We start from the raw sequence: 19,493 nt of genomic DNA, 5'->3' as shown, positions 1-19,493 counted from the left end.
AAAAGGATGGCTAGTCATACAGGCTTCTGTGCCAGTGTTCGCTGTCCTCAGAAGCCAGCCAAAAGATGACGTGGAAAACACTTTCTTTTCTTTTTCTTGTGCTGAAAGAGCTGGGAACGTTGCCTCCATTTACGCTAGCATTAACAGCAATTAGCACGAGCGCTTCTCCGGAAGCGACTTACAATAGCGCATTGTTGATGTAAGACATTCTTATGCCAATAGACCAGAGTCAAAACTAGAACTAACGCAAGAGAAAACTGTGCAAATAAAAGTACATACGAGTAACAGACTTTTTAAAGAATATATGTAATATATGTAAATTCGAAAGTGCTGGATTAGCAATTAATTACATGCCTTGTATTGGCTGACGTGGTGTGTGCGTGTGTGTGTGTGTGTGTGTGTGTGTGTGTGTGTGTGTGTGTGTGTGTGTGTGTGTGTGTGTGTGTGTGTGCATGCTCAGAGAGCACTGAGAAGCAGAGCCTCAGTGAGGCTGAGGAGAAGGCCCAGCGCTACTACAAGGCCTGCATGAACGAGGCAACCATCGAAAAGCTGGGAGCCCAACCACTGCAGGAGCTCATTAACAAGGTGAGGCTCCACACACTGATCCAGGGACAGCCTTTCACAGCCACTCATTAACAAGGTGAGGCCCCACACACTGATCCAGGGACGGCCTTTCACAGTCATTCATCACTGGATATTAACCCCTTCAACCCCAGGCTTATTACTTATTAATGTTTAGGCATGTTATTCATTAATTATTTATTAACATTAGTATGAATGGTATGTACAGTAAATCCTCACCATATGCAACCGTATCACCCATATACCCCATGTAAAATTGCAAACCTGAACCCCATGTATACCTAGATTTCCTATACACATATACCTCCTAGCACACCTTTTTTCAAGTAAATAACGCAAAAAAGACTAGAGTAGAATAAATTGCAACAATACAGTGCATGCATTACACGCTCTCTCTCCCTCTCTTTCTATGGACTGGTATAGGTCGTGTATAGGTGAATTTGCATATTCTTTGTTTGTGTACGGTGGGGCTTCACAGAGCTTACTGTAACTTTAAACTATAAACTTTAAGTTGAACTTTGATGTATCTAAGACCAAGTAACTTAGAGATTTGAGTCTAGACCCAACAGTGGAACCTTTGAGTCAGAGAATAGCACAGTTGTCAGTGATGTCCTGATCACACTGGCCTTTATGCCTTAGAAGCCTCAGAGCTGTCCATCCATGCGGTGTGGTGTTGGTCGGGTTGTCCTCACACCACTGTGCGCGTGTCTGCCTTTGGATCCGGATGTTTCTTTGCCGTTGCCGTTAACCACCCAGCGTTCTTCCTCAGATGGGGGGCTGGGCCCTGAGCGGCCCGTGGGATAAGGACAACTTCCAGGAGGTCCTGCGCACCGCGTCGGCCCAGTTCCGCTCCTCCCCGTTCTTCACCGTGTTCGTCAGCACAGACTCCAAGAACTCGAGCAGCAATATCATCCAGGTGTGTGGCGCTCCTCTGAGGAGTTCACATCCTTTATGGCTTTGGTCCTCTTCTTTATGGAACTCTCAAATTCCGAGGGATTGCCAGGATCGAGTCTTTTATGCCGCGCATGTACCCCATATTGCTCCTGTTTTTGATTTTCTCCGAGGAAGAGGGTATGCTTGTGTAATCACATGCTTGCTCTTTCTTCCAGGTGGATCAGTCAGGCCTGGGCTTACCGTCCCGAGAATACTACCTCAACAAGACAGCCAATGAGAAGGTATGCAGAAGAATGATTCAGAAAGCGAGGAAACAATTCTGTTTCAAATCGACAGAGCTAGTTGTCTAGTCGTCAAAAACCAGCACAGAATAATGCTGTTTAACACCTGACGAAAGAATGGCTGGGCCCTTAGATTTAAAATAATATTACATTTATGAAATATTGCTCAAGGTCCCAACAGTGGCAACTTGGCAGCAGTGGGCATTGAACTGGCAACCTTCTGATTACTAGTCATTAACCACTGAGCTACCAATATTACATTTTTTTGCCCAATATTGCATTTTTTAGCCCATCTCTGGTGAAATTTTTCCTAAACAGGAAAAGCTATGACCAGTTTGGAAACCATTTTTGATTGTGTTGCATGAGTCCATGTGACAACGACCGAGTGAGTATTGGCCTTTGTGTCGTGCGCAGTATCTGAGAGCCTATCTGGACTTCCTGGTGGAAGTGGGCATGTTATTGGGGGGCTCAGAGGAGACATCCCACACCCTGATGACAGAGATCGTGGCGTTTGAGAGTGCTCTGGCCAACATCACAGTCCCACAGGAGGAGAGAAGGGATGAGGAGAGTATCTACCACAAGATTCAGGCCAGAGAGCTAGCGGTGAGCTCCACTAAACCAGTCTGTGAAAGAGTCAGTGCACTGACCGTGTGCTGAAAAAAGATTTCTTGTGTGTGTGTGTGTGTGTGTGTGTGTGTGTGTGTGTGTGTGTGTGTGTGTGTGTGTTAACCCCACAGACACTCGCTCCTGCCATTGACTGGATGCCCTTCCTCAGAGCGGTGTTTGCGCCTGTGGTCCTGAACGACTCGGAGCCCGTGGTGCTCTATGCCACCGAGTACCTGCAGAAAGTCTCCCAGCTCATTAGCAACACCAGCAAGAGGTAGCGCTCCATCTTCATCTGCTGTTCGCAACACAAGCTCAGCACATGTCAACAACTCCGAAAAACATGCTAGCGAGGGAAGTGGGTTTAGCAGGCCAGCAGCACACACACACATATACTAGACTTGCATTTTTATTACTATAGATTTTGTTTGATCTTGCAGCAGATTAAAATACATTTATTTATTTGTTGTATGGTGTGGCTGTCCTGATTCGTCCTCACAGCCACAACAAAAACATAAAGATACAGCGCACAATCAATCCCAGATCTGATGTGTTAGAGGGCTTATTTGCATCGCGTTGCCCTCGGCCCTCTCTGTTAATATCATTACGAAACTGATCATTTGAATCTGTGTGACGTCTTGTTCGGGCCTAGTGTGAAACAAAGCCTGTTCCCACAACCTCCCACACACGAGACAGATGCCGTGACCTTTCTGTCCGCCCACAGCACTCTGAACAACTACATGATCATGAAGGTGGTGCGGAAGATGGTGTCCATCTTGGATCAGAGGTTCCAGGATGCAGAGCAACGCTTCCTTGAAGTCATGTATGGAGCCAAGAAGGTGACGATGACGATAGCCGCTCAGATAGACAGTCACGCTGACCAATCACATGGCAGTAATCTAATAATCTCTATCTCTCTGTGTCTCTCTCTCTTGCTCTCTGTTTCAGTCTCTCTCTCTCTCTCTCTCTCTCACTTTTTCGATATCTCTCTCTCTCTCTCTATCTGTCTCTCTCTCCCGCTGTGTTTTCACCTCTCTCTCTCTCGCGCTCCGTTTTCTCTCTGTCTCCCTCCTGCTGCCGTGGTTAGTTATCAGATTTTCCTGCTGTGACGATTATTAGGAATTAATGGCAGAATCTGCATATGATTAACAATTACACATTCGGTGAGGTCATTAAGCAGATAGTTGACTGGATGATTGAAAAATGAGAAAGACGTGAAATATTCCAGCAGTGTTGGGGAACGTGGAAATGGAGGGTGGAAGGACAGTGGGAGTGGGTTGAACCGCAAAATATGGCCCCTCTAGGTTTGTTTTTTCAGTTCAGTTTTCAAGGGAAATTGAGAAGAACTGAAAAGAAGCGGATTCCGACCTGAGTGTTTTGTTTTGGGGGGTTAGTGGAGAGTCTAAGATCCTACGCCCCACCTCCTCACAGCCTTATCAGGAGAGGGACTCCACTTCTCTGGCCCTGTGTTCCACAGAGGTCAGGCTGAAAAAACAAACAGGGCACCTGTGAGTCACCACACTTATGTGTGTGTGTGTGTGTGTGTGTGTGTGTGTGTGTGTGTGTGTGTGTGTGTGGGAGGGGGTGTTTGTGCAAGTGGATATGATAGGAAGAGGGAAGGAGGAAAGGAAAGATGGAGAGGGGGAATGTGGAGGTTGATAGCTGACACCAGCGTTCTGTAAACCTGTCCAGAGTTATGGGTTAGCGTTCTGTAAAGATGTCTAAATCTAAACATCTTGGGTCTTAGACACAACAAACAGCATGCACAGAGCCTCACACAGACACACACTCACACACACACACACACACACACTTCCTGACCTGGTGTAAGACCCTGTTACTCCTCCTCCCTGCCCACCCCTCATCTCTCTCTCTCTCTCTCTCTCTCTCTCTCAAATAACAGAGGTTTAAAACCTACCTATGTTCTCAGACTATTTCTTGAATTTAACATTCAGCTAGCATTTTATGGATGTGGGTGAGTGCCCCCTGCTGGAGGGTTACATGCAGCACATACAGTAGGAGACCTCCCGCTTGTACGCGATCGTGTAGAGACGGACCCTGAAACCCGGCGTGTTCGTTGTGTCTGCTGCGTTTCAGAGCTGCGCCCCTCGGTGGAAGCTATGCGTCAGTGACACGGACAGTGCTCTGGGTTTCGCCCTGGGAGCTCTCTTCGTCAAAGCCACCTTCACAGAGGACAGCAAGACGTTTGTGTGTCTCCTACCACGCTTCATTTATCCACTTTTAATTACACATTTGTTACTTAATTAACAAGTATTAACTACATTTGTACTCAAAGCTGGCTTGACTAATACAGATTACAGCAGATTGAAAAATTGGCAGCAAATGGAAAGATTAATTATGGTAATAAATTAAAATAACTGTTTTAAATGCTGACAGTCTGTTGCTCAGAGTTGATGGTGGGTTGTTAATGTTTTGTTTCCTTGCAGTGTTACACTGTAGGCTTTATTGTGTTGTGAAATGAATCTCTAAATGATCCCTGAAGCTTCCCCATGCTGTCTGCAAGTGCTAAACCCCAGCCACTGTAAGCGCTAACCGCGCCCCCACCTTCCTCGTGTGTCCGTCAGGCCGAAGACATGGTGGCTGAGATCAAAGGGGCTTTCGAGGACAGCCTGAAGCACGTGGGCTGGATGGACGACGAGACCAAAAAAGCTGCCAAAGAGAAGGTGACAGCTGAGTCACTCGGGGCCTGAACCCCCTCCCAGGAGTTTACAGAGCCCAGCCACACAGGGATTAGGACAAGTTCACACATTTACAGCATTTAGCAGACTTACATTTGAGACCAAGTACAATTCAAGCTTTTGAGGGTTAATGGCTTCGCTCAGGGGCCCTGCAGTAGCAACTGGGCGAAGGAGGGTTCGAATCAGCAACCTTCTGATTATTCATCCAGTACCTTAACCGCTGTGCCAAAAACATTTTTTAAAAATACAGAGTACTGATGATGAACCATTATGGACATCAGTAATAGAGTTCTGATGATAACTGTTTTATGTATCTATAAAATTAAACTGATCATACTGATACAAAATACCCATGATGCTTCGTAATGGCTGTAAAGTAAAAAATTATCATACGTCATTTTCCACCAGTGAACTAGATGTGAGCACTTGTCAAGTAAATAGATGTGTGAAGTTTGTTTAACTAATTATGATTAATAGTTGAATTCTAAATCATTTGTTATGCAGTGGAAAATTAAGTCCAGGTCCAATGCACTGTCCTGCTCTATAGTGCCACCTGGTGTTCAGTTGTATAGTAAACAACCTGATTAATCCTCTCATCTAGGCAGATGCGATATACAATATGATAGGGTACCCAAAGTTTATCATGGATCCCAAAGAGCTGGATAAAGTTTTCAGTGATGTAAGTACAGAATGTACAGTATTATTGTCACTGCTACGAGAAAAATTACATGGACTTCTAAAATATTATATATATATATATATATATATATATATATATATATATATATATATATATATATATATATATATATATATATATATGAATCCACTTATTAAGCTTGTGATTCTGTATATTTCATTATAGATTTATTGACTAGTGTTTTGGAGTACCTAATTCTAATAATAATAATAATAATATAAGCTCTAACATCTTATATTGCGCATTCTAATTTCTAATATTGTGCTGTGTCAGTTGGATGTGGCGTCAGACCTGTACTTCCAGAACGTCATGCACTACTACAGTTTTTCTGGACGGGTAACAGCTGACCAGCTGAGGAAAGCTCCCAACAGAGACCAGTAAAAACCAACAACATACAGAGACACACACACACACACACACACACACACAGACACACACACATTATACTATATTTAACAACAACAGAATCCATTTTCTCATGCTCCTCACCTCACAGGTGGAGCATGACTCCACCTACAGTGAATGCGTACTACAACCCCACCAAGAACGAGATTGTGCTTCCTGCTGGCATCCTCCAGTCTCCCTTCTACAACCATGAATGGCCCAAGTAAGAGGAGCCTCCTCCACCTACCACCATCCTACACCTACCACAGGGGCAGAGTGGCCATGGGGGCCATCTCCAGCCTCGCACCGATGCGCGATGAGATGTCTGAGCGCAAGTGTACGTTTCAGTATACGTTTGCCCTTTTCGCCCTCCAGGGCCCTGAATTTCGGGGGGATTGGTGTGGTTATGGGACATGAGCTGACCCATGCATTTGACGACCAAGGTATCCTCATATTAAGACAGAAATGGGACATTACAGCAGAATGACTCTAAACCTTAAGACATAGAACCTCTTTGTGTTTGCCTAAGGTATGCATCCAGTCCATGGAACAGCATGATGTCATGTTCGTGTGTGTGTGTGTGTGTGTGTGTGTGTGTGTGTGTGTGTGTGTGTGTGTGTGTGTGTGTGTGTGTGTGTGTGCACCAGGGAGGGTGTATGATAAGGACGGGAACTTGCGCTCATGGTGGAAAAACTCATCTGCGGAGGCATTTAAGCAGCAGACCCAGTGCATGGTGGAGCAGTACAGCCACTACAACATCAACAGCGAGTCCCTGAACGGCAAGCACACACTCGGTGAGAACATCGCAGACAACGGGGGCCTCAAAGCTGCTTTCAAGGTGAGTCAAGGCCCCTCGAGTGTAGATGTGGGATCAGGACATCTCTGCTTGAGTTAAGGCTGGGGGGCAGTCCGGAGGTGGAGGTTGGGGGGGGGGGGGGGTGCTCCTGTCAGCACAGTCTTTCCACAGCGAGAGTTTACAGCCCACCACTGTGACAGGGGGCAAAATGCTAAACTTGGAGAGGCTTCCTACCTTGTGTACATGCCTCCTCTGAGCGCTTTTGTGATCTCTGACGCAGAGGAGCGAGGTGAACACCAGGAGGAGACGGGGAGCTGTAGTTGATGCAGGGGATCGGGCGCTTGACCCAAAGCCCGAGGCCTACACTACCTGCCTTGCTGATCAACATACATTACGTGTCTGTGTCTTGTTTTTGCAGGCCTATGAGAACTGGATATGGAAGCACGGCAAGGAGGCTGCCCTTCCTGCGCTTGGCATGACGAACCATCAGTTGTTTTTTGTTGGATTTGCTCAGGTGTGTTTGTTTGTTTGTTTTGTTTTTCATTAGTCAGATGTATCGCTTGTTAATGTTCCGCCCCCTGCTTGTTTACTCAGGCTGAATGTGTTCAGTGAAAGACAACACCAGAATTGTTTATTGTTTTTGTTGTGGTAAGCATTGCATTGCCTTTTGTGTTTTGTTTTGTGTGTGTGTGTGTGTGTGTGTGTGTGTGTGTGTGTGTGTGTGTGAGTGTGTGTGTGTGTGTGTGTGTGTGTGTCTGTGTGTGTGTGTGTGTGTGTGTGTGTGTGTGTGTGTGTGTGTGTGTGTGTGTGTGTGTGTGTGTGTGTGTGTCTGTGTGCGTGTGGACATGCATGCGTACTCGAATTTGAAGGTGTGGTGCTCAGTCCGGACCCCTGAGAGTTCCCATGAAGGCGTGATCACGGACCCCCACAGCCCTTCCCGCTTCCGGGTCATTGGCACCGTCTCCAACTCCGATGACTTTTCCAAGCACTTCGGCTGCCCGCCGGACACTCCTATGAACCCCAGGCGCAAGTGCGAGCTCTGGTAACCCTGCGATCCTGTGTCCCCAGGCGGTCTGGGTGGAGGGCTTGCGGTGTAGGGCTGCAGATTGCCCACCCCCTCGGCGGAGCTGGGACGATTCTGTTACTTGGCCCCGCCCACCTGCCCACAGCTCTTCTCTGGACTGGAGAGGGTGGCGCATGTGGAGATCAGGGGCTTTATTTTTATTTCAGGCAGAATTAAATGAAATGTTGAAATGAGCTTTGGAATAAGAAAATATGGAGGAGCTGTTTAAACACTGGAAACAAACTTCACAGAGAAAGTGAACAGCTGCTAATCAGATCTTGTAAATATGTGCTTGCTTATCATGTGCTTTTTTTCTAAGGGTAATAATATTTATTTTCTTCCTGCATTAAATTGTTATATATATATATATATATATATATATATATATATATATATAGTGGAACTTCTGGGTTTATATATTTCTGGGTCCACCAGCGATATTTGTTGGGTCTGAGTCTGGGTCTGCATTCACACACTATTCATACACAGTATATTAATACTATAAAATTCAGAGCCCCCCCCCCCCCCCCCCCCACATTAATAGGCTGTCTGTTCATAATCCACATTCATGTAGTTAATGTCAATGGTTTCCAGCCTCAAACCAGCTGCACACCTGCAATGGAGCGTTTGGCATGTGAACTGCTCTGACTCACACTTGAAGGGCTTCACCTCATCACTTCCCTCCAGTGTGTTTAGAGCAGGAAAATCTCTGAACCGTTGCCCTGCTGGTCTAGGATCAGTGAGATAACAGCTTAAGCCAGTCGAGCCGTGATTTACGCCAAAGTGTAAATTCAACTTTCTGCTCACGCCACCTTGCAGAAGTACGGCACAAGACTTTTCTCCAAATAGCGTTTAGCACAGAAGCCGGAAAACTATAGTGACTTCAAAAGCACTATAGTGACTTCAAAAGCACTATAGTGACTTCAAAAGCACTAATGCGCTTCACACAAAGTCACTTCCCCGCTGCAAACAATAAGAGCACATAGAACACAGTCAGGATCCTGTTATCCAATGATATTTACTGAATTTGCATGTGTTTCCATATTTGCTTGTTACTTTGCATATTTAATCTAAAACACTGTAACATATGCAAAGTGATTTAGTAAATCACAGCTCGTTTTCAGTTGAACCGATCGTTATGATACATGTATTTACTTGTGCTGTGGTGACTCCAGACTACTAACCAGAGATTTAACAGGACTTGAGCTATCGGTCAGCTTTTGCCATTTTCCACATGGGAGCACATAAGCTAACACTGAATGCAGTGTGTTTCAGTACCAGTGGACCAGTCTGGTGAGAGGACGCTGGTGCATGCATCGTGCAATGTTTGAAGCCTTGCTTGTTGTGATTACGTGCAGCCTGCTGTGTGATCCTGAACGGGTGAATTTGATGGAATATCTGGATTCGGGTCCAGCTCTGGATTCATGCACTACCTTAGCACATGAGCATGGATTCAGGATTGGTTAGGCCTTTGGCCCTCGGGATCTACAGGCACAATGGGAACCCGAGCCTTGATACACTCACTCCCTTGCCTGGCGCTCCTCCCCGGGACTATATCTGCTCTTCAGCTATGAAAACCGAGATTCAGACACACCCAAGCCTGCAAGGGTCCTTGGATAACGATACAGGCCAGGATTGGGCTATGCAGATGGGGATACTGACTGTAATTCATCACCTCACTTCAGTTTACAAAAAAGAAGGGACAAAAGAAAAATGAAAAATGTGTCACACAAACAAATTGTTTTAGGCTGCAGTAAACACGACAGGAAATGATCAGGAAATGGGAAATGATCAATTATGTACCACCCCACCCACCTCACTCGTATTCAATTCCGAATAACCTCAACATTTTCTTTTTTATCGTTTAGCACCATAAGCCAAAAACAAATCAATTTGAACATTTAAATGTTCGCATACAATGAATGTGTATTTGTGCATATCAGTCATTAGTCTACTGAGTAGTCTGGGGAAAGATTTATTCTGACAGTTGATAGACTTCCCAATGGAGCTTTTACCATAAAATAACTCGAAATAATGATTTTATATTGGCACCCTTGTGCTCCACCCGTCAAGTTTGCTCTTGGGGAATTTTTCATAGACGTTTTATGCTGATGTGAAATTATAAATGGTGTGATTTTGAAAGCTTCGTGTCTCTTGTTTGTATACCAGTCGCACCGGGTTCATTTAAACTTTTTTTGGACTTTTTCTTCCCCTCTTGAACGTATCACCGTTAGATGGCACTGCACACACGGTCTTTGGGAATATCGTTAGAAAAGAGCGAAAGACTCGGTTTTGCTCGTAATTTCATTTCCACTTAGGACTAAAACACGCATACCGTTTATTGTTTATTGATTCTTGAGATGCATATTAAAAAGTTTATAATCCAAGGGTGACTTTATAGCCGCATTCATCTTGTCTGTGTGGATGGTGTCAGGGTTAGACCACTCCCCTAAAGCTTTTCAGGTTTGTCTCGGAAATAACAGACAAGCGACACTGTACGTATATTGTGCACATTAATTTACTGTCTGAAATGTGACATATGGTGGAATAAATGCATTGCTCGAAATTTAGTGGAGGCACGTTGTGAGAAATTCTTTGCAAGTGAGACGTCACTTTCACTAGCCAAGGTAAACCGAGCATTCCCGAAATCTGCCGACGTCTGTCGAGTCGTGCGTTCCTGCCGGACCGTCTGAGGCGGCCGCAACGCCACGCTGAGCGAACTCCTCGATATCAATGAGAGAATACTTTAAAAATGAGGCGAATAACGGCGTGAGGGAAGCCTGGAGACAGCCACCCGAAGAGCCGGATTTATACCGGGGTCCGCGAAGACACAGGGCGGAGAGGGGGGGGGGGGACCGAAACCTCTACCGTCCCAATGAGCAGCGGAGCCTACAACCCCGATCTTAAAAGCGACTATACCGGAAAAATGGCTTTTTTCCCCAATAGCGAGAAATACTTCTCCCACGGTGTAAGGATTTAAGAAGACAGCCACCGATTTCTGCCTACGTATAGGTGCAATCTGCGCCGATATTTCAGCCGCGTACTGTTTCCTTTTGTTTGTTTGTTTGGGGGTTTTTTTTGTTTGTTTGTTTTTTTGCGATGAGTTTACCACCGAAAGTGGTGCCGAAACCGGCCGCCGGCGCAGTCGGTGGCCCTCTACCGGGGCCGTCGCCGTCGAGTCAGCTGCGGGCGACCCTGACCTCGGTATCGTTACCACCGGGAGCCCCAGCCGCTCCGCAGCCGCCTGCCGTTCCGCCACACCAGTATCCTTCACCGTCGCCCGTAGCCCGTGTTTCGCCCAGTACCGGTGGACAGGTCGCTGGTGGGTTCATAGGCAGCATGTTTGCTTTAGACAGCGGCTGTTATTCCTAACGCACGGGAATAACCGGGCACCGCGATCGGCTCCTGCACGCATTACCGCGCAAGCAGGTCGTCGGTTTATAACAGGTCGTATAATAACCGATTGGCAGTTCAGCGTTTGCATCTGTCGGTATTAGTGTTTTCTGTAGAGGTGTGTGTGTAGGGCGAGTTTAACCCCGTTTCTCGCTGGTTTTCCGAAGTCACCGGGCGCTTTGTTCGCTGAACTTGACAATTCCAGCATGGTGTGCAGTGGAGGGATCTGACCACAGCCAAACACCTAAGCACCATGGCCACTTCTGGTGTGGGAGTTTCATAACAGTGATGTATTTGAACAAACATACATATCTTGCCCCACAGGGGAATGAGATCTTGTTTTAATAACAACACCAGTTTTCGGACTCCCCCCACTTGGTTTGCCGCAGGTGCCGCTTACAGCGCCATGGAAGACCGGTTGTCATGTGGTGCGTGTGTGGTTTAAGGTATGTTAACAGAGTGGGAATATAATACACATCTCAGTGCAGCTGTTAAATATCTGGATCTCCGTCCCTGCCCTGCTGGGTCAATGATCTGGTAGATCTGTCAGTTTGTCAAGGGCTTCAGTGATGCAGGGAACAGCGTTGAATCGCTGTCAACTGATCACCAGATCTATGGAAACCGCCTTATTTCTGTTTAATTAGACGCAGACGAAAGGAGTGTTTAGATGAACCCAAGGTAACTGCGGTCAGTTCAGCTCCTTGCCTTCTCACGAAGTCCGCTATGGTGTAACATGCCACAACCTGTGCGACAAGTCTGCTATGTGTACGACAGCATCGTTTTTCCTTCTGGTGAATAATTTGGGTGTCTTCTAATGGCTTGACTGTCCAACTAGTAGGGCTGTACTATAAAAAAAAACCAAATCATATCGCGACTGTATTGCTACATGTTGTCAGAGATATGTTATACAGTAAAAGCCATTGTCGAATCATCTAGGTGTGTCACGTCCTTAAAGACTAGCTTTATTTTAAGTAAAACTGTTTAGGTTTCTTGCAGTCTGTAAATGACTTGGACTGTGTAATCACAACACCAACAGAACACACTTTGGAGGCCGGTCAGATTGCTCAACTCCCCTGTCAAAATAGTTGTGATTTGTTATAGGGTTTATTTACATATTGCGATCCTATGTGATAGCAGGGTCAGTACCGCAATAAAGCCCGACAACTGATCTATTATGCTGCCGTACGACTTAGCTCAGCCAAGTGATTGAGCAATAGTACAAGCATAATAAAGACACAATACAATCTGTGCCTCTTGATTAAGGCTCTTGCTTGGTTAGCAAGCTGCACAGGGAGAACTTTAGTGAACTGTTGGTTTATGTATTTAATGGCAATGGTGGCCCTTTCTTGTAACTCTGTTTTTATTATATTTAAAAGATCACTCTACAAGACATTTAAGGGTATGAAATGAAGTCAGTTCTGGCAGAGAATGGTATCCACAGTGTCGATTTGCCTATGCTTTAGTGAATCTGAGACTTCTCTTGATTTAAACATCTGGTCTGAGAAATGCCATTTTCATGTAATCTTCAGCTATTTTGGTCTAGCCCTGTAATGCAATATAGTCGAATACATTATATTCCCCTCACCACTCGCAGTGTATCAGGAAAACAGTAACCCTAACAGTACATTTCATAATGTTTCGTGAAATTAATTGAAACTGTTAAGACCGATGGCACAAGCCTATGTGGTTTTCCTTTGTGTCACGTGATTCCTTCAGGGTCACGGTTCAAGTCCACAGAATTTGGTGTCCTGTTGGTCTGAGTCTCGAGTTGCCGAGTTAGGTGCATGCTCCTGTCCTTCATCTTCATCTTCCTCATCCACTTTGAAAAAGTGACATTGGTTTCCATATGCTACTTCTGCTTGTGCTGCGTGATTCCGCAACAGTTTGGCCCTTTGGTCGACCCTGAACGCCGCGAGGAACAGCCCTGTCCCTGCGATGGAGGTGACCGATGTGTGACTGACGCTCATAGTGTCGCGGCGCACAAAACCGGCCGGGCGACAGCTCCCTCCTCCTGGAATGCAGGACCAGCCGCCTCTGGCCAAATCGAAATCTCAATCTTAATCTTAAAATAGACCGGTCAGCTCGCCCTGACACGCTGGCCTGCTCGCTTGTCTGCCCTTTGGTAGTCGCGGGCATCTCATTTTTTATTGCCGTGCCATGAATCTCCTCGGTCATAGCTCTGCTCATCATCCTCGCTGCGGGATTAATTCTCCATCTTTCAGTCCCGGCCCTCCGTCCTGTCATCCATCCGGAAGTGTAACTTGCGGCCCTTGATGATAAAAAGCTCCCAGTGTTCCCAGTGTTCCCAGTGCTGATCACTGACGTTCCACCAGCTGACAGATTGCAACAGATCTTTCTCTAGTTGCTACTGTTCTGGTGATACAGAGGCCATAGTATTTGGATCTTGTATATTTTGTTGTTTGTTGGTTGGTTGGTTGGTTTGTTTTTGTCTCTGTGCCCTCGTGTGTGGTCATGGGAGGTATGTGTGGCTCTGTCTGAATTTTGGCTGTTCTCAGGTTGTCTTTGAGACAAATTTAGTATTGCATTTTGCTTGTTTTCAGCACAAGGCCACCACAGATGCATGTTATATGTATATCTGTTGTTTTTAGACCTGTTTCTCCGAAGGAGACTAAAATAGCTTCTTTGTTTCTCTCTCTCTCTCTCTCTCTCTCTCTGTGTGTCTGAGGTGTGTGGGACCGTGTGTTACTCTCTTCCGATTATGCTGCCAAGAGTGCTTTATCTATATGTATACGTCTGTGTATGTACGGGGGAAGGAGGAGGTGCCGCTGGTTGCCAGAGCAACGGTTAGCCCATGTGTCTGCTGCTGCTCCCTTCACACAATAGCAGCGCTACTTAGAATTCAGGGTGTGAGGTTGGAGGGGGGCGGAGCTTTCCGCCGCCTGCCAACAATGGCCCAGGTCACCTAGTGTCCTGAAGCACGAACCTTGGCTCCCGGTCCAGGCCCCGCCCACTCCCCGGACAGGCAGGTCAGACCCTGCATTCGCTTTTCTTATCATTTCTCACTCTTCTTTTTCTTTGTCTGTTTGTTTGTTTCGGTGTTGCTGAGTGTGTTTCAGGGAAGGAGTACTCCCCACTCTGTTTGTGTGAATACCTGTGTAGAAGTATAAAGAGCCTAGGGCTGTTGGCCCAGAATTCACCTGGGATCCCTCCCAGACATTCACGTACAATTACGCTTCTCTGTGCATGACGCAGGCTCAAGAGAAGGGTCACGGAGTTTCTGTCCTCCTTTTCCGAGTCGGACACACTGGGGCGGTTTTCACCACGGCGGAGCAGTGCTCAGACTGTTGCCTTCAGCTGTTTACTCTGTTCCGTGACCCATCTACCTGGTCTCCTGTACCTGGGTGGGTGGTTGTGCTTTCTCCAGTGGCAAGTCTCCAGATCATGCTTATGTTTGCACTGAAAAGCTGTCCGGCTCTGCGTATAAACAGCCGCTTCAACAGGGCTTCCACTCGCGCAGAGAAGAAACATTGGTGCGGATGGTGAAGGATTCGTTTCACATTAGTTATGATTACAAAGGTGAATTTAAGGTGTGTTGGTTCGCACTGATCTGTAGATTGACTCTAAAGTAAAGTGACTTGTTGTCATGGTGACATACTGCGCAGGGTCGTATTGTTGTACTGCGCATGAATAACTGCTTTTGCCAAAATATGTATACATGATCTCTACGGTCAAATGTGTTGGCTCCAGTCATCCACATCTGATGTTTCTAATTCAGATTTTTTTTTTTTTTTTGCTGTCTGACAGCAAAATATTAAAGCTAATGTTCCTGTTTACTGGTTAACCCTGTTTTACAAAACCTAGAGGAGCTTCACATCTAGTCCCACCTAGTCCTAATTTATTTATTTATTTCTCTTTCTTTCTGAGGAGAGGAATGCCGCAAATGGGGTTAGGCAACGTGAACTTTGTGCACCCGTAAACTTGGCGTGTGTTCTGCACTGATGATGAGGGGATCTGTGGAGGGCAACAAATGCCCCCCCCCCTCCCCCACAGCGGACACTTCAGTTCTGAATGGAATGGCCCTGAAGGGTCACTGGAGGGTCAGAGTAGCCTAGCCACAGCAGGTGGAGTATATGCTGTTCCAAAGAAGACATGCCCTACAATATACACACATCTTTGGAGTGTGATTTCCACTTGCCATCTGACTATTGTAAATGGAAAGTAACCTTTGGCAGAAGGCTTGTCTTCAATGTTTATGTTGGGAAGGTGTGTGTGTGTGTGTGTGTGTGTGTGTGTGTGTGTGTGTGTGTGTGTGTGTGTGTGTGTGTGTGTGTGGTGTAGTGTTGTGTATGGCTGGCGTGTGTAGTGTTGTGTAGAATTGTGTATGGCTGGCGTGTGTAGTATTGTAAATAGCTGGCATGTGTAGTGTAGTGTTGTGTATGGCTGGCGTGTGTAGTGTAGTGTTGTATATGGCCGGCGTAGTGTTGTGTATGGCTGATGTGTGTAGTATAGTGTTGTGTATGGCCGGCGTAGTGTTGTGTATGGCTGGTGTGGTGTAGTGTATGGCTGGTGTGGTGTGGTGTAGTGTAGTGTAGTGTTGTGTATGGCTGGTGTGGTGTAGTGTATGGCTGGTGTGGTGTGGTGTAGTGTAGTGTAGTGTATGGCTGGTGTGGTGTAGTGTAGTGTATGGCTGGCGTGTGTAGTGTAGTGTAGTGTAGTGTAGTGTATGGCTGGCGTGTGTAGTGTAGTGTTGTGTATGGCTGGCGTGTGTAGTGTAGTGTTGTGTAGAATTGTGTATGGCTGGCATATGTAGTATTGTAAATGGCTGACGTGTGTAGTGTAGTATTGTAAATGGCTGGCATGTGTAGTGTAGTGTTGTGTATGGCTGGCGTGTGTAGTGTAGTGTTGTGTAGAATTGTGTATGGCTGGCATATGTAGTATTGTAAATGGCTGACGTGTGTAGTGTAGTGTTGTGTATGGCTGGCGTGTGTAGTGTAGTGTTGTGTATGGCTGGCGTGTGTAGTGTAGTGTTGTGTATGGCCGGCGTAGTGTTGTGTATGGCTGGTGTTGTGTTGTGTATGGCTGGTGTGGTGGAGTGTAGTGTTGTGTATGGCTGGTGTGGTGGAGTGTAGTGTTGTGTATGGCTGGTGTGGTGGAGTGTTGTGTATGGCTGGCGTGTGTAGTGTAGTGTTGTGTATGGCTGGCGTGTGTAGTGTAGTGTTGTGTATGGCCGGCGTGTGTAGTGGAGTGTTGTGTATGGCCGGCGTGTGTAGTGTAGTGTAGTGTTGTGTATGGCTGGTGTTGTGTATGGGTGGCGTGTGTAGTGTAGTGTTCTGTATGGCCGGCGTGTGTAGTGTAGTGTAGTGTTGTGTATGGCCGGCGTGTGTAGTGTAGTGTAGTGTTGTGTATGGCCGGCGTGGTGTTGTGTATGGCTGGTGTGGTGTAGTGTAGTGTTGTGTATGGCTGGTGTGGTGGAGTGTAGTGTTGTGTATGGCTGGTGTGGTGGAGTGTAGTGTGGTGTATGGCTGGTGTAGTGTTGTGTATGGCATGTGTGTGCTGTTCTTGGTTCTTGAACATCTGCTGCATTTCTAGGCTATCATCTGTGATGGCACTCTCAGGTACAAGTTTCTCACTCTCACTCTCTCTCTCTCTCTCTCTTTCACACCTTTTCTAAAAAGCTGTCTGCAGTATGATCTGTGAAGTAACTGTGTGGTAGTGCCTGAGCTGTGCAGTAAATAGCTGTGCATTAGTAGCTGTGCTGTCCAGTCATAGTTACCCTCTGCTTGCCCCCAAGCCTCATTACCCCCACCGCTGTCCTGACACTACGCTGTGTTTGGGGTGGAAACAGGTCACTGTTGACATGATGATGGGAAGTATGTGACCTTCAGGAGTGCCTGGTGCTACAGTTCTGCACTGGCTGGGCGGAGCTGTCAGAACGGATTGACTCCTGGTACACCTGAGGGTTATTAAAGGTTAAAGAAAGGTCAGGCTTGACTTTACCAGCTTACTTCTCTCTCTCTCACACTCACACTCACACACACACACAGACACACACGGCAGCCCCTACACCACCATCGGAGGTGGAATTATCTTCACGAAAGGTTACATTTCTAGGAAAAAGGAAGAATTGACTGAGCGAGACGGAGCAGGTGCAGGGCTTGTCTCTGGGGAGTAAAGCCCTGGAGTGCCTCTCTGACAGCAGGACTTCATCCCAAATTCTGGCTTCACCAAGCCTTCCACTCCACCTGATTCCCGTGCAGGCCCTGTAAGCCTTTCGCAGGCCCACTGTGGAGACGGTGGGCAGGGGGTCGTGACCCGGACCGGGGTTCGGCCGACCCACACGCGCCCCACCCCTAGGCCTCACGCAGCACGGAAATGACCTCCGCTCACCCCACAAGGGCTACGCTCATGTTGGGGAATGCAGAAAGAGCGGAGTGATACTAGTTCGCACACACCCATGTCCCCCCCCCCCCCCCCACACACACACACACACACACACAGTCTGTGAGTTTAAGGCAGTTATGAATGAGACCACCTCTCAGCCCAGGGTGCTTTCTCTTCCTCTTCCCACGTTTTCTCCTCTCTATCTTTCTCTTTCTCCCCACCCCTCTTCTCTCTCTCCCCCTCTTTCTCTCCCTCTCTCCTAATCACACTCTTTCTCTCTCTGTCTCGCTCTCTCTTTTTCTTCTCTCTCTCGCTCTACCTCGCTTTTCTTTCTTTTTAACCGTCCCCTCCTTTCCTCTCCATCTCTCACTCGCTCTCAGGGGTGATGTTGGCAGGTTGCCAACACAGATGAGGGCTTGTGTGTGTGAGAGGGAGAGAGAGAGAGAGAGAGAGAGAATCCAGGAAGGCGGGATTACACTGAAAGCCCACAGGGTGTTGCAGAGAAGGAGAAGGAGCCAGATCTTGGCGTTTCCCTGAAACCATGTGACCTGCCAGTGCCTCGATCCAGAGAACTACCAGAGCTGCGCTCTCTCTCTCTCTCTCTTTCTCTCTCTCTCTCTCTCTCTCTCTCTCTCTCTCCTGACCTTTCTTTCTTTGTCAGTCTCAGATCCGAACCTCTCTCCCCACTGCTATAAGTGACCTGCTTCCCCCTGTGGGCGGAGGCCTTCCGTCCAGCCGCTAAAGAGCGTCGGTGTTGACGCCTTCACTAACGAGCGTGTTAAATAGAGCGCGCTCGCGTTCGAAGCCCGTCTGCACCTGCCACACATTGCGGCGCGGGCCCAGCGTCGCCACGACGACGCAATGTTTAGGAGACGCTTGTGGGAAACCACCGCCTGCCACCGTGCTTCCGTCGCAGACCTGCAGGAGCGCCATCAGAACGGCCGCAGTAAATCATTCTCTGAAACCTTTATGGGGATGGGGGGGGTAAGCTACAGCGCTTTGTGTCATGTGATTTGCGGTAAACAGTGTAGTATGAAATGAATAAAGTGGAAGGCAGTGGGGGTGTCGGTTTGCCAGAATAGCTGGTGTAAGGGCTTTTATGCTTCACTCCACCTGCCACCCTGAAGATCCACGCCGGGATTTCAGCCCGTTCTGGTGGAGGAACGTGCTGTACTTAGGAGGGGAATGTTGACGTTTTTTTGGGTGATGAGGGTGAGAATTTGGCTAGACCCCAAATAACTGTGTGTGTGTGTGTGTAGATATAGTATTTGTGTACATATATAAAAGTTTCCAGAGAAATAGGAAGTTTTAGACACATGGCCTTTAAGGGGTTTTCAGTCCCTTGGTTGGTGGGCTGGGTGGTATGTGGTGCTTGGGTGGGGAGCGTGGGTGGGTGCTAGGTGTGTTTCCTGGCTCTGTGGCCACTGTAGGTGTGGTGGGTGACATCTGATATCAGCCAGTCGAGGGCTCGATTAATTAAACTGGACAAATTGTCAATAAGCAGAATTATGTCATGTTGTACAATATATAAAATATTCTCCAACACTAATTTTTTTTTAATACCAGCATTTTTTTTTTTTTTTTGGTCAAGCGAGAGCATGTTGACCTGTGTTATCCCGACACAGGACTGCTCCTTAACCCTGTGTGTTCCAGAATCCCACGGGTGCCTCTGTCGTTGGAGGAGAGGATATTTCCTCCCCAGCCTGGGGTGACTGCAGTCTACAGTGTGAGTGACCACACACACACACACAAAAAC

At 47.1% G+C, this 19,493-nt stretch overlaps 2 protein-coding genes across 10 annotated transcripts in view; both read left to right on the top strand.

The window, feature by feature from the left end:
* ece1 (endothelin converting enzyme 1) overlaps window positions 1-8,353 on the top strand; it is a 20,387-nt gene extending 12,034 nt beyond the window's left edge. For both annotated transcript variants that reach the window (XM_027024466.2, XM_027024451.2), the window contains 15 exons: window positions 461-585; window positions 1,352-1,498; window positions 1,692-1,757; window positions 2,172-2,360; window positions 2,495-2,637; window positions 3,085-3,199; window positions 4,458-4,568; window positions 4,946-5,044; window positions 5,661-5,738; window positions 6,033-6,136; window positions 6,256-6,366; window positions 6,519-6,586; window positions 6,791-6,981; window positions 7,358-7,453; window positions 7,809-8,353. In XM_027024466.2, coding sequence (XP_026880267.2) covers window positions 461-585; window positions 1,352-1,498; window positions 1,692-1,757; window positions 2,172-2,360; window positions 2,495-2,637; window positions 3,085-3,199; window positions 4,458-4,568; window positions 4,946-5,044; window positions 5,661-5,738; window positions 6,033-6,136; window positions 6,256-6,366; window positions 6,519-6,586; window positions 6,791-6,981; window positions 7,358-7,453; window positions 7,809-7,985 — 1,820 coding nt within the window. In that variant the 3' untranslated portion in view covers window positions 7,986-8,353. The remainder of the gene's footprint in view (window positions 1-460; window positions 586-1,351; window positions 1,499-1,691; window positions 1,758-2,171; window positions 2,361-2,494; window positions 2,638-3,084; window positions 3,200-4,457; window positions 4,569-4,945; window positions 5,045-5,660; window positions 5,739-6,032; window positions 6,137-6,255; window positions 6,367-6,518; window positions 6,587-6,790; window positions 6,982-7,357; window positions 7,454-7,808) is intronic.
* A 175-nt stretch (window positions 8,354-8,528) lies between these two features.
* eif4g3a (eukaryotic translation initiation factor 4 gamma, 3a) overlaps window positions 8,529-19,493 on the top strand; it is a 43,502-nt gene continuing 32,537 nt past the window's right edge. For 4 of the 8 annotated variants that reach the window (XM_035520197.1, XM_035520196.1, XM_035520195.1 and 1 more), the window contains exons 1-2: window positions 8,529-11,265; window positions 19,391-19,463. In XM_035520197.1, coding sequence (XP_035376090.1) covers window positions 11,102-11,265; window positions 19,391-19,463 — 237 coding nt within the window. In that variant the 5' untranslated portion in view covers window positions 8,529-11,101. Of the gene's footprint in view, window positions 11,266-11,729; window positions 11,842-18,490; window positions 18,684-19,328; window positions 19,464-19,493 lie in introns of those variants that run through there. The other 4 variants (XM_035520200.1, XM_035520198.1, XM_035520199.1 and 1 more) reach the window with 4 other exon arrangements.

Source organism: Electrophorus electricus, chromosome 20 (genome assembly GCF_013358815.1).
Source record: "Electrophorus electricus isolate fEleEle1 chromosome 20, fEleEle1.pri, whole genome shotgun sequence".
Taxonomy (NCBI): domain Eukaryota; kingdom Metazoa; phylum Chordata; class Actinopteri; order Gymnotiformes; family Gymnotidae; genus Electrophorus; species Electrophorus electricus.
Note: the sequence above shows the minus strand (reverse complement) of the source record. Positions and strands in the feature narration are given on the sequence as shown.